At 40.5% G+C, this 12,912-nt stretch overlaps 1 protein-coding gene across 2 annotated transcripts in view; it reads left to right on the top strand.

The window, feature by feature from the left end:
- DOCK1 (dedicator of cytokinesis 1) overlaps nucleotides 1-12,912 on the top strand; it is a 277,725-nt gene that overhangs the window by 27,909 nt on the left and 236,904 nt on the right. Inside the window, exons 4-9 of one of the 2 annotated variants that reach the window (XM_039378955.1) lie at nucleotides 2,004-2,059; nucleotides 3,997-4,093; nucleotides 7,440-7,585; nucleotides 10,671-10,806; nucleotides 11,417-11,574; nucleotides 12,303-12,384. In XM_039378955.1, coding sequence (XP_039234889.1) covers nucleotides 2,004-2,059; nucleotides 3,997-4,093; nucleotides 7,440-7,585; nucleotides 10,671-10,806; nucleotides 11,417-11,574; nucleotides 12,303-12,384 — 675 coding nt within the window. Of the gene's footprint in view, nucleotides 1-2,003; nucleotides 2,060-3,996; nucleotides 4,094-7,436; nucleotides 7,586-10,670; nucleotides 10,807-11,416; nucleotides 11,575-12,302; nucleotides 12,385-12,912 lie in introns of both variants that reach the window. The other variant, XM_027737067.2, reaches the window with a different exon arrangement.

Raw genomic sequence — 12,912 nt, 5'->3', positions numbered from 1 at the left:
GAGGGCTGGAGCAGCTCTGCTGTGAGGAAAGGCAGAGAGTTGGGGTTGTTCAGCCTGGAGAAAAGAAGTCTCTGGGATGACCTAATTGTGACCTTCCAGGACTTGAAGGGGCTCCAAGAAAGATGGAGAGAGACTATTTACAAGGGTCTGGAGTGACAGGACAAGAGGGAATGGCTTCAAACTGGCGATAGGTTTAGATGGGATATTGGGAAGGAATTTGGCTGTGAGGGTGGTGAGGCCCTGGCACAGGTTGCCCAGAGAAGCTGTGGCTGCCCCATCCCTGGAAGTGTCCAAGGCCAGGTTGGACGGGGCTTGGAGCAACCTGGGCTAGTGGAAGGTGTCCCTGCCCATGGCAGGGGGTGGGAAAAAGACGATCTTTGTGGTCCCTTCCAACCCAAACCATTTTAAGATTCCATTTTTTGCAGTGTCGAGGTATATTGGTCACTCACTACATGTGTTTTAATGTGCACCATCTTGTTTTCTGCAGTAACTGATGTATCAAGTCTTCGGCTCAGTAAAAAGTTCAGAACTTTATGTTCTAGTTGGTCTATTTAGAGGCTGACACTTGTTAAATAATGTATTACTGGTGAAAGCCAATTGCATCTTGGAAAGGGACACGGAGCTCTACAATGGGATTTCTCAGCCCTTCTCTGGGAGAAGCGGAGGAATCTTCAGCAGTGTAATTTCAGGCTGCAGTTTAGAGCAGCCTTTCTGAAAAATAAAAAGAAAGGGAAACCACACAAATACTGGTTGTAACGTCATGTTTTATTTTTTGAGCATTTTACTTTATAGTAGTAATTAACCAGAATTAAACATCTTCTGGTTTTGCTTCTTTTTTTCACTGAAACACCAAAAATGTCATGTTTGCCTCCAGAGGTGTGTTTTTAGTTGCTGTGTATGTCTAAAAGTACAGAGCTGAGTTGTCTGGTTTGTCCCACCCATTTCCTTACCAGACCTGGTTTTCTGTTCTATTTTGATATTTTCTTTTTTATTTTTTGGGAATACATTAAATTTCTTACAAACTGTGTTTTACAAATGTGCCTTGTAAAGCCTAAGAAGAAATTACACATTCTTCTTGGCTTAAATTAAGTCCACGTGTTGCTGCACTTCTCTGACTGCCACTAAATGCAGTGACTTTTATTTATTTTTTTTTAACTGGGATGAAAAAAACCCACCTTCCTCTTTCTGTGCCCCCAGTGGCTTTCTAAGAATTCCTATTTTTGCATTCCCATGTGATAAGAAAACTGAACTTATACCCTGAAGGGTGAGGTGGAGGAACTTGCTTTCCCAGCTTGACTTGAATTATTTTTTAATATGAGCTTACATTATTTTAAAAATATTGTTGTATTTCTGGAATCTTGATTGATTTAGAATATTTTTTTCGGAAAAGCTGAACTGGTGTCTTGTAGTATTGGGTGTTGAATTGGTTTTTGGCTTGTAGTAGTAGCAGTAGGCTGGTGGTAGAAGGCAATTTGGGACCAGAAGCAACATCTTGTAGCGGGGTCAGAAAGCTTGGTAAGATGTGAGGAAAAGCAAGGAGTGGAGGTGGGTTCCAGGCAAAATGTCATTTTTGGAGTGGGTTATGTAAAATCATCTCTTTCACGCTGTGAAAATGAAATCTGTCTTAATTATCACCTGAATATAATGATCCAGGGACTTGGAGAATTTTGGCAAACTGTGCCTCTAATAGGGGAGGAAAAACCCCTCTGTGGGCCACTTCTGACAGGGTGTCTCTGCTGTTTGCTTCAATATTGTGAAATTTAATTTAAAAGCACTTGATCTGTATTTGCTAAGGTTGCAATAACACCTTCTTGAGAGGACATGCAACACAAAATTTAAATGTGTGTTAAAAAAATCTCAGACACAACTACTGTGATGTTTAAGAGGATGTGAATGGCTCTGCAGACCGAGCAGTGTCTTGGCATATTTTTAGGTAATAAACACAAGATGTTGCGTGCAACTGGTTATTTAACACATTTCTTTCCTCTCCCTCCCTCTCCAAGGGCATATTTCCTGCCTCCTATATACATCTGAAGGAAGCAATCGTTGAAGGCAAAGGGTAAGTTTGATTTGAAAAGAACGAAAATCCGTTTTCCTCTTTGTATTGATGTAATTTTGGTGTACTAACAAGTGACTTAGGCTTGTTTCCAGTTAGTCAAGGAGCTGCTGATGGAAAATGTGTGTGTTCGGTGTTTAAAATGTTTTAAATTATTAACTCACCTCACATGGAAGATGGTGTCACATCAGCAGAGCTGGATGGGGCTGCCTCGAGCTAAAGCATAACCTTCTCTCTATTCATGGAATTAATAATTTATCATTTCTCTTTGTAACTTTTATTACTGTCTAGACTAATAATTACCTAGATTAACTTCCTCTATTCCTCCATCCCTACCTTCTGCTTTAGTCCAGTGTCAGTTTTCCCAGCTTCTTTTATCTTGCAGCCCTTGAGTCTTATGGCTTCTGTCTGGTGTGTTAAAGAGGCCTTTGATATGAGACACCTTTCTTTTATGCACATGAAATTGAAGTAATTTCTTTATTTTTCTTCAGTTAATCTTGTAGACTGGTCTCCTTGCTGAAAACCATTATCCAGGCATTGTTTTCTGCCTTACTGAGAAGTTATTTTGTGTCCTCTTCCCATCCCTGGCACGTTCAACACTAAATATTTGAGGTGCATTTATTATTTAACAGCTGTTCAGATCCTAATATGTCAAATCTGCTTTACTGGACACGCATGTAAAAGTTGCTAACATTGATATCAAAGTTTAGTTAAAAAACAGGAAAAAAACCCAACCAAATCCCAGAGAAGAAAAAAAGGGAGTGAAATTATTAAATAATTACCCAGGTATGAAATGGAGTGAAACAGGATTAAAATATTTTATTCCTTTGTGCCTGACTTATTTTTACACACCGTTAAATATGTAAATGATCAAACTTCTAATCATGAGATTGCTGCATAATGACATCTTTCTCCCTGATTACAAAACTGCCTTTAAGTACCCTACTTTGGAAATATTAAAAGATCTAGTTGGTGTTTCTTACTTTCACAATTTTAAAACAAGTCATACAGAAACTCTGTGGTGAGAACTTGAATGCCTGAGTTTTCATTGCAAGACCAATATATTGAGGAAAAAACCAATTACAGATTAGTATTGTTGTGTTGTAGGTTGTGTATATGTGGCTTTTATCTGGCTTCTGGTAAAATAAATGTCTCAGGAATAGATGTTTTGGTAAGGTGTGTCTTGATATCCTTGTGAGTATGGAAATAAGGAGAGGGTGGGAAAAGTTTACAAGGAAATGAAGTGATAGGACAAGGGGGAATGGCCTTAAGATGAAGAAGGGAAGGTTTGGATTAGGTATTGAGAAGAAACTGTTCCCTGTGAGGGTGGGGAGGCCCTGGCACAGGTTGCCCAGAGAAGCTGTGGCTGCCCCATCCCTGGAAGTGTCCAAGGAAGATTGGATGGGTCTTGGAGCAACCTGGGCTAGTGGAAGGTGTCCCTGCCCATGGCAGATCTTTAGGGTCCCTTCCAACCCAAACCATTCTGTGGTTCCATAGTCTCAGCCCATCCAAGTACCCTTTATGTTGTGTGTCCGTACTGGTTTACCTCTTCAGTATCTCATAACATCATCTTTTTGCTTATAAATTTATAGTAAATGATGTTACTTTCAACCTTGTATTATTGTCTTTGGAAATGAACAGTTCCTTCTTAGGAATGGTTCTGGATTAGATGATTTAGATTGGACATTAGGACAAAAATTTTCACAGGAGAGGTTGTCCAGCCCTGGCACAGCTGCCCAGGGCAGTGTTTGAGTCACCATCCCTGGAAGTGTTCGAAACATGTGGATGTGGCAGTTGAGGACATGGTTTATTGGTGAACATGATGGTGCTGCTGGTTGGACTCGATCTTAAAAGTCTTTCAGACCTTAAGTTTCTGTGATTGTGTGTTCTCACTCAAAAGTACTACTTAATTCAGCCTTTTTTTCCCTCCACCTCCTCAGCCAACACGAAACAGTGATCCCCAACGAGCTCCCCTTGATTCAGGAGGTCACCACCACGCTCCGGGAATGGTCCATAATATGGAGGCAATTATATGTTGTAAGTAACAACTGAGGAAAACATTTACACAGGTAATGGTTTATGGAAAGAGTAGTGCTGGGAAGGGAGAAGAAGGAAGGAACTACTAATGGTGAAGGAAGTATTAATGCAATTCCCCTTCTCTTACTATTTCTAGTGACTACTTGTAGTATTGAAAAGCTCTTCAGCATCTTCTCTGTTAAAGCAGAAAATCTCTGTAGAGATTCTCTTGCATGTTTTCTCAAATCCCATGTATTTATTGTGCAGAATCAGTTTTTTAGAGTGTTACCTTGATCTAGGAATAATTTGTTAAGCAATTATGACCCATTTTGCATGGGGGTTCTGTTATACAGAATACATTGGATTTTTAAGATGTAGACAGATTTGGAATAATCTAACATATAATAATATTAATTAAGAAAATAGTTTTCAGGGCAGTTCGTAAGGCTGTCTATGTTATGAAGTAAATGAATATTTAATGTTGAGTTTGCAGATGTAAACTTAAACCTTTGTAAAATCATCACTGTAGGCCTTTTTCCTCTCAGTATTTTCGTACTTGAAGTTAATTGTTCCCAGTTTATCCCGACCTTTAAGTTACATACCTGATTATTTTCATGTACTAAGGTTCCAAGCACATAAGAATATATTCTTAGGAATTTATAGTAATAAGCACTGATAGTCTCTCAGATGGGAAAACAGGAAAACACAGATGCAAGTGCAAATAAGTAAGGTCAAGAGTTTAAACTTACACCTAAAAGTGCAATTCAGATGCAAAGCAACACCTGCTGTGAGATTTAAGGTGCCCTGGCTCACGCTTCTCATGTTGCAAGGTCACTGTAACAAGATAATGGGAACATGAAAGTCTTTTATTTAAAGTAGGATTTAATTCAGAGTGTGTTTCCTATAAATGTGTTTGAAATCTTCTATCATAAAAGTGCAAGCTGGGTAATGAAGGCACCAACTGGAAATGAAGATGTTTGTGTTGACTAATGTGTTTTTTTAATCACACCCATGAAAATAAAGATTAGAAATACAGTGTAATGGAAATGATGCAGTGTTGCAGAGTAAAGGAAGAAGGATAATATCTTACATGAAGAGAAGCAGATTGTATATTAAAGAGAGCTTTAACATGATGTTATAGTAGAGAGGTTGTGCTGAGGAGCAAGGAAGAAGTAGGGAGGCAGAAGCAAAGCAGGAGGAACAGAGTCTCAGAAGGGCACTGAGAACAGCCTTGCCCTTAGTTCCATTGCTATAGAATCATGGAATGGTTTGGGTTGGAAGGGACCTTAAAGCTCATCGAGTTCCACCCCCTGCCATGGGCAGGGACACCTTCCACTAGCCCAGGTTGCTCCAAGCCCCGTCCAACCTGGCCTTGGACACTTCCAGGGATGGGGCAGCCACAGCTTCTCTGGGCAACCTGTGCCAGGGCCTCACCACCCTCACATGGAAGAATTTCTTCCTAATATCTAATCTAAATCTTCCCTCCTTCAGCTTAAAACTGAATTCCCCCTTATCCTCACACTCCATGCCCTGTGGGCTGCTGAGGACACCGAGAATTACATTTTGACCTGATGTCCTTCTTGGGGGATTATCCTGAGTATGAAGTCTGGTATTTCCTAATGTCAGAGAAATGCTGCTTTCTGAACCACACAAGACCTCATTGCAGTGCACATATAATAGGAAAGAAGGAATAGCAGAGAAGCATTGTTAGGAGTTTTCTTCCCATGACAAGTGTGCTTTTTTTAGTAGTAAATATTCTCCTTGCTGTTAATTTTTAACATCTCGTTTGTCAGCCATTTATGTCCATGAACACATGTGACAGCTACACCTTTTGGAGTGAGTCCAGAAGAGGTCATGAAGTTGATTAGAGGGTTGAAGCATCTCTCCTACAGGGAAAGGCTGAGAGAACTGGGAGCCTGGAAAAGAGAAGGCTTTGGGGTGAAATATTAGTGTGACCTTCCGGGACCTGAAGGAGCCCACAAGAAAGATGGGGAGAGACTATTTGCAAGGGCCTGGAGTGACAGGACGAGGGGGAATGGCTTCAAACTGATAGGGAGTAGGTTTCCATTGGATTTTAGGAAAAAATTCAAGGCAACCCCTGTCACAGCTTTTCTCTGGGTAGATAGATCATGAGTTTGTATCTCAAGGATATCTGTTGGATTAATTGCATGTGGTCAGCTGCCAGAAAGAGCACTGGTGCAGTGGGATTGCTTTATCAGGGGAGCTTTGTTTTGCTGGAGGTAGCTGGTTTCAAACTGGGTAATCTGCAGACTACACAGACATTCCATGTTGTCCATATCTTGCGTATCTAAAACCATTAAATGGGCACATTTATGCCTTTATTCGGTTTGTCATTTGAGTTTAAATATTGAATGGATACTCAGCTTTCATTTCCACAAAGCAGAGGACGTGGCATGTTTTCCCTCTCCCCAGTTTATGATTTCCTGCAGCATTGAAAATCAGGAACCACTTTCCCATTTGGATTTGTCTGTATTTTGCTCCCAGCCATATGTGCCTCTTGTGTCTTTCTCTGCTACATTACAGAGCTTTTAATAATGGGTATTTTCTCACTGTGAAGGTTCTCCCACTATAATCAAGGCAGCTTTTGGATAATCTGAACAGACTGAAGTCTTTAAGTTTCACAGTTAGCTATCCTTTTTCCCAGAGTCTTGGAATCATTATGTTCTTTTCCTGCATCTTCTGCAGTTTTTCTTTATCTCTTATATATAGTGGGAATTTTATTGTAATTATTTAATTATTCTTAGGTTAGCTGAGTGTTTCCAAGTGAAGTTTGTATATACTGCTGGCACTGTTTAATATCCACAGTTCCAGGCTTTAAAAATAATTTAGGTATTTAACTTCCTATGAGGTTTAATGTTTTCCTGTTTTTTCACTGTCCTTTAGCTGTTACCTGTACTGATGTACCTGACTTTGCACCCTGAGGGATTTTAAAGTGTTGTTCTGAAGGTTTAACTAGGGAGGGGAAGGATTCTCCAATCTGTTGCAGATGGACTTTTGCAGAACTTGAGCCTCTTGCTGTTAAAATGAACCATTTTTAGTCCTGTTCTGCTCAGGACAGAGAATCATTGAATAAAGTTACCTGTGAATATTCCCCTAGAATGCCTGAAGACAGCATGACCCAGGTTTTAAGGTGTCATAAACATAAACTTTTACACCCATTTAGAACCCTAAAGCTGAATGTCAGACTCTGTATTCGGTGTTCTGTGCTATAAAAAATTAAGCTCCCATTTTAGAGCTGTTGTAGACTTTTACCCTTTAAATTCATGTTTTATAATTGCAATTAATTCTGTGTATTTAAAAGGGCTTCACAACTAACTTCTGCCCCTCTTTTCCCTTCCAACAGCAGGACAACAGGGAAATGTTCCGCAACGTGAGGCACATGATTTATGATCTCATTGAGTGGAGATCCCAAATCCTGTCTGGGACACTGCCCCAAGATGAGCTCAAGGAACTGAAAAAGAAAGTGACTGCCAAAATTGATTATGGCAACAGGTTTGTGAATGGTATTCTCCAAGTTTTTGTGCTTTTATTCCTGTTTTTATGGAGATGTGATAGTTGTATATTAACAGCTCTGTTAAAGCAATGTAAAGATTGAAGTTGATGCAGCGTCTTTATAATATGTAAAGTGGAATCCATATATCTCTCTCATGATGATATTATCAATTTGTTATTTTTAAGGGCAATTCAAAAGTGCAAGTTTTGCTTCCATTCAAAATATAACTTAAACTCCACTTGCTTCTGCAGCACAAACAGTTGTGACCCTCTCAGCACCACCAGCTGTGTGTGCCCTGGAGTCACTCAGCTAAATGTGATGGTGAAGGATTTGGCTCAGAAGCATCATTTAGCTCAGTGTTCCTCTATTTCCATGGTATCCAGCTGGTAGCAGAAGATTAACAGACAGATTTCATAAAAGAAAGTATCTATTTAGCAGAAGAGAATTGAAGTTGGGAAGAAAATATTGACCAAAACCTGTAGTTTGCATATGTTAGGTGTTTTAGTAATGTATTCTCTCTGCAAACAGTCTGGATTTAAGCAGGATTTTTTAAAATAAAAGTTGTCTGTACAGTTATAACTTTCCATTTTGATCAAAAATGAGAAATCTCGTGTTGCACTTCAGTCAGGACATTATTTGAAGCAGTGGATTGAACACTGAGAGACAATATTGTAGTGCTCCCTTCCAGTCCTACCTGTTCTGTGGGATCCTGTAGTCCTGCACACCTGGGACTGAAAAAGTTTTCACCAAACCAGTCTTTAAATCCTCTGTGATGTAAATATCTCATCAGATTTTAGCTATTTGTGTTAAATGCCTTAAGAACTGCCAAATTGGCAGTATTTGTTTGTACACTTGATCAGCAAAAGCTGTGATTTAAAAAAAAAGAAATGAAAAAAATACTCAGTGACTGCATTCAGTCAGTAATTATCATTTATAATCCAAGATATGGATGGCTGTACCTCTGTACACAATTAACCAGATGTTGTTGGTATTATTTGTTTGGCTACTGTATTTTACCATCTGTCCAAGGAGTTGGTAAAAGTTACTTTGAATAACCTCCAGATGCTCAGCCTTCAAATACAATGGAACATCTTGTGCTGTACTTTATATTCATGATGTTCTGATGGACTAATTAAGTGATCAGAATGTTCTCTGGGGGGTGCAGGAGGGAGGTGAATTCCAACTTCTGAGTAAATACTCACAACTGAAAGATAACATATGTTTCTAATAGTCCTACATTTATTGTGTCTAAAAGAGGCATGAATGGTGATTTCAGTGTCCAGACAGAAAGAATTCATTATGTGTTTTATGAATACGAAATGATCTTTAAGGTCCTTTCCAACCCAAACCATTCTAAATGTTTTCTGTTCTAATCATACCCAACCTTTTCCTGATTTGTGAAATACTGATTTGTAAATAAGATTTATTTCTATAAATAGAGCCAAACGTTTTTTACAGCATGTTGTCAGAATAACTGAGGAAGTAAAAATGGCCATAGGAATCTGTATTTTTAATATCTTTCTGAAATTGGGTCAGGTAATTTTGTTGTGAAAACATCTTTTTTTGTTCAGTTGCAAATATCTGTAACTGGGACGCTTAGGAAAAAAAATCCAGATTTTTTCCAAGCATCATTTGCAAGTTAAAGGATGAAACAAAGGAATTGAATCAAAGTGTTTGCTTTGACTTATTTGACAGTCTGTGCAAACGTTCTTGTCCCATTGGTGTTGTAGGCTGGGTGATGAGCCTTTCCCTGAATTCCTGAGGTACCATTTCCTCTGCTCCAGGCAGTTCCTCCCATGGAAGGACCCTGCAGGACTGGCAGTTCCAGCACAAGTGCTCAGTGGGTGTATCCCCTCCTGTGGCTGCTGTCCAGGAAACAGTAGTAGGGAGGAGCAAGACTATTTTGGCTGCTTTTCTGTTTGATTTCAATGATGAAACCGTTTTCTCGCTAAAAAAATTCATCTGGGAGCTTGATATTCCAGGGATGTTTGAGTTTCATGGTGGCTGCAACCAGTTACAGAGCAGAACTTGGGAGGTGTTGCTTAAAAATCTTCTGCCTTCACTCTGCAACTTGAGTGATGTTTCTCTCCCCTTGAATTAATTCAATGCAATTATTGGAGGGGTTTGTGTGTTGACCGTGCTTCAGGCTTTAACACCTCCAGGTCTCCCTCTGTGCAAGAAGGGATGAAGAGAGATCCTTTAAGTCCATGAAACTCATCTTTGTCTGCCACAGCTCCTGTTCTTTAAGTGCTTTCAGGTTCTGTCCAAGGGGGATTTACTTTCAGATAAACCACCAACCTCTGAGTGAATTATCAGACACAGCAAATGTGATTTTAAGCTCGTTGATCAAACATTTCAAACCCACAGTTACAGCAGCTCCATCATGAGAGCTGAGTGCAGAGTTAGAGGGAGAAAATAGAGACCTGGTGGATTGGGATGGAGATGAGAAGGTCAGTCTTAGGGAGAGGACCTGACTTTTTTAATCCTTGGTTCTGCTGCCAGCACTGTACCAACTTGGAAAAACGTGAAAGGTTTGTCCTAAGACTGGTTTTGATTATGGCAGAAACCTTTCTGTCTGCAGAAGGTAATCGTGGATGTTAACACCCTGCTGACCCAAATCTGGCTTCTGCTTTAAATAAAGGGAGACAATTCATACCTGCTTGGATCTCGTAGGGTTTGGGTAAAACAGGAATTTGCTGCTTTGGAGGAGGAGGAGAAGGTGGAGTGGGATGGGATGAAAGGAACTGCCTGTGGTGGGTCTGTAGTGGTTGGTTGTTCAGTGTTTGTTGGATGAATCAGAGGAGGAGACAAAATCTCTTGCAAATTTAGTTGTTTAAAAAATTACTTCCCCAGCTTTTCTGCTGTTTCGTTTACATCAGTTCTCTCTGTGCTGTGGGAATAAGTGATTTCCAGCCAGGAATGCTTATCTCCAGTGTTGGTGACATGTTAAATTACATTATCATGTATCAGATAATGTGTTTTTCTCTCATTTGTCAGATGTGCAAGTTAAACACTTGGCAGGTGATTTTTTAAGCCTTTATTTGAGCGCTGTTAATTCACAAACATATTTTCTTGTTTGCTTAGAATTCTTGATTTAGATCTGGTGGTTAGAGATGAAGATGGCAACATTTTGGACCCAGAGCAGACCAGCACCATTAGCCTTTTCAGAGCACATGAAATAGCTTCCAAGCAAGTTGAAGAGAGGCTACAGGAGGAAAAAGTAAGATACACTGAGCACTGTGGCTTTTCCCTTTCAACATAAGACTGTAAACTAATTGGATGACTGTTGTTTTTAGCATTGCAAATGAGGAATTTGATATTTTTGTGAAGAGTTATCAGGCTTAAACATTTTGTAAGAACTTGTCTGTCTTAGGTTGTTTTTTTATCTTCCTTTAAAGGATTTAGTAGAATTTATGGTCGAGATCTGTAAGTTTGTGGGAAGTAGAAATTGTGCTGTTTCCTTTCCTGTCTTTCTTGGTGCTCTGTACCTGTCAGAAAAACAGCAGGCAAAGCAAGGAACAAACTTTCTGGGTTTTGTCAAGTATATTCGAGGCTCTATTTTTTTCCTCCATATGTTTAACTCTCTTTTTAATAACTGAAGACATCTCTCTTCCCTGTTTTTTTTTTTCTTTTACTCTCTCCTTATGGTGTGGCACTTGAAGACAGATCCAGAAAACACTGTCATAAATCCTGATATAAACAAAGATCAAGAAGTAGACACTTAAAAAAAAACACCTTCTTCTGCCTGAAAGGTTTTAGGAAAGTTTTATAGCGGTAGAATATCTGTTAGGTTGAGTTAAACTTTATTTTCTTCTGTTCTTGAATTGCAGTCTCAGAAACAGAATATCGATATCAACAGACAAGCCAAGTTTGCTGCCACCCCTTCCTTTGCTTTATTTGTAAATTTAAAAAATGTGGTCTGTAAAATAGGAGAAGATGCTGAAGTCCTCATGTCTCTGTATGATCCACTGGAATCAAAATTTATCAGGTTAGTGCACTCCTCAGTGTAACCCCTAAGCTGTGCTTACTCAGTTCTAGTAGTTAGGTAGTTTTGGGGCTCATGAAAGTCAAATTTCTGTGAAAGGCACAGGCAAGTCCCTGGATACATCTGAGATTCAGGGTTGTGCTGTTCCTCATCAGGCTGTCCTGTGGTTCCCCAAGAGCAGACCTCATGTGAGAGGTGAACACACCGGCAAGGTGTGAGCCCTCCCTTAGCTGCAGAAATTCTCACACTCTGTTGCTGAGGAGTTGTTTGCTTTATAAAAATAATATACACTAAGGGAAATGCCAGCTCTCCACTACATATTCACTTGTTCAGGATAAGCAGATGGGGTTTAAAAGAGTCTTCTGTAAATTCTGAAGTTGATTTTTATCTGCTTATGTTAAAGGGCATGCAGTGATAGGACAAGGGGAAAATGGCTTTAAGCTGAAGGAGGATTAGATGGGATATTGGGAAAAAACTGTTCCCTGTGAGGGTGGTGAGGCCCTGGCACAGGTTGCCCAGAGAAGCTGTGGCTGCCCCATCCCTGGAAGTGTCCAAGGCCAGGTTGGACGGGGCTTGGAGCAACCTGGGCTAGTGGAAGGTGTCCCTGCCCATGGCAGGGGATGGAACTGGATGGTCTTTAAGGTCCCTTCCAACCCAAACCATTCTGTGATTCTGTTGTTCTATGAAATAAAAAAATAATCTCACAATACTGGTGTTTTTTTTTTTTTCAGTGAAAACTACTTGGTGCGATGGTCGAGCTGTGGGCTGCCCAAGGACATCGACAGGCTGCACAACCTGCGCGCCGTGTTCACCGTGAGTGCGGCCTGCTCTGAGGGCGCTCCCGGCAGAGCTGGGGGGCGACGGGGGGATACGATCTGCGTGGGGTTACCTCTCCTGGGAGTGCGGCTTCCTACAAAAAAAAGGCTGGAGAGGGACTTGGGACAAAGGCATGGAGGGACAGGACAAGAGGGAATGGCTTCCCACTGCCAGAGGGCAGGGATAGATGGGATATTGGCAAGGGATTCTTCCCCGTGAGGGTGGCGAGGCCCTGGCACAGGTTACCCAGAGAAACTGTGGCTACCCCATCCCTGGAAGTGTTAAAAACTGGATAGGATGGGGCTTGGAGCAACATGGTCTAGTGGAAGGTGTCCCTGCCCATGGCAGGGGTTGGAACAGGATGAAATTTAGGGCCCTTTCCAACCCAAACCAGTCAGGGATTCTACGCTGGCAAAGGCTCACATGAGGCATTTCCCATAAGTGATCCACTAAACATTCTCAACTCCAGGCTAAAGCTAAAACTGCTCTTTGAATTTTTAACATATTATAAATGGTTTGGCCTCC

Source organism: Pipra filicauda, unplaced genomic scaffold, assembly GCF_003945595.2.
Source record: "Pipra filicauda isolate LSUMZ 115617 unplaced genomic scaffold, ASM394559v2 scaffold150_size2825430_pilon, whole genome shotgun sequence".
Classification (NCBI taxonomy): domain Eukaryota; kingdom Metazoa; phylum Chordata; class Aves; order Passeriformes; family Pipridae; genus Pipra; species Pipra filicauda.
This window is presented reverse-complemented; position numbering and strand designations above follow the sequence as displayed.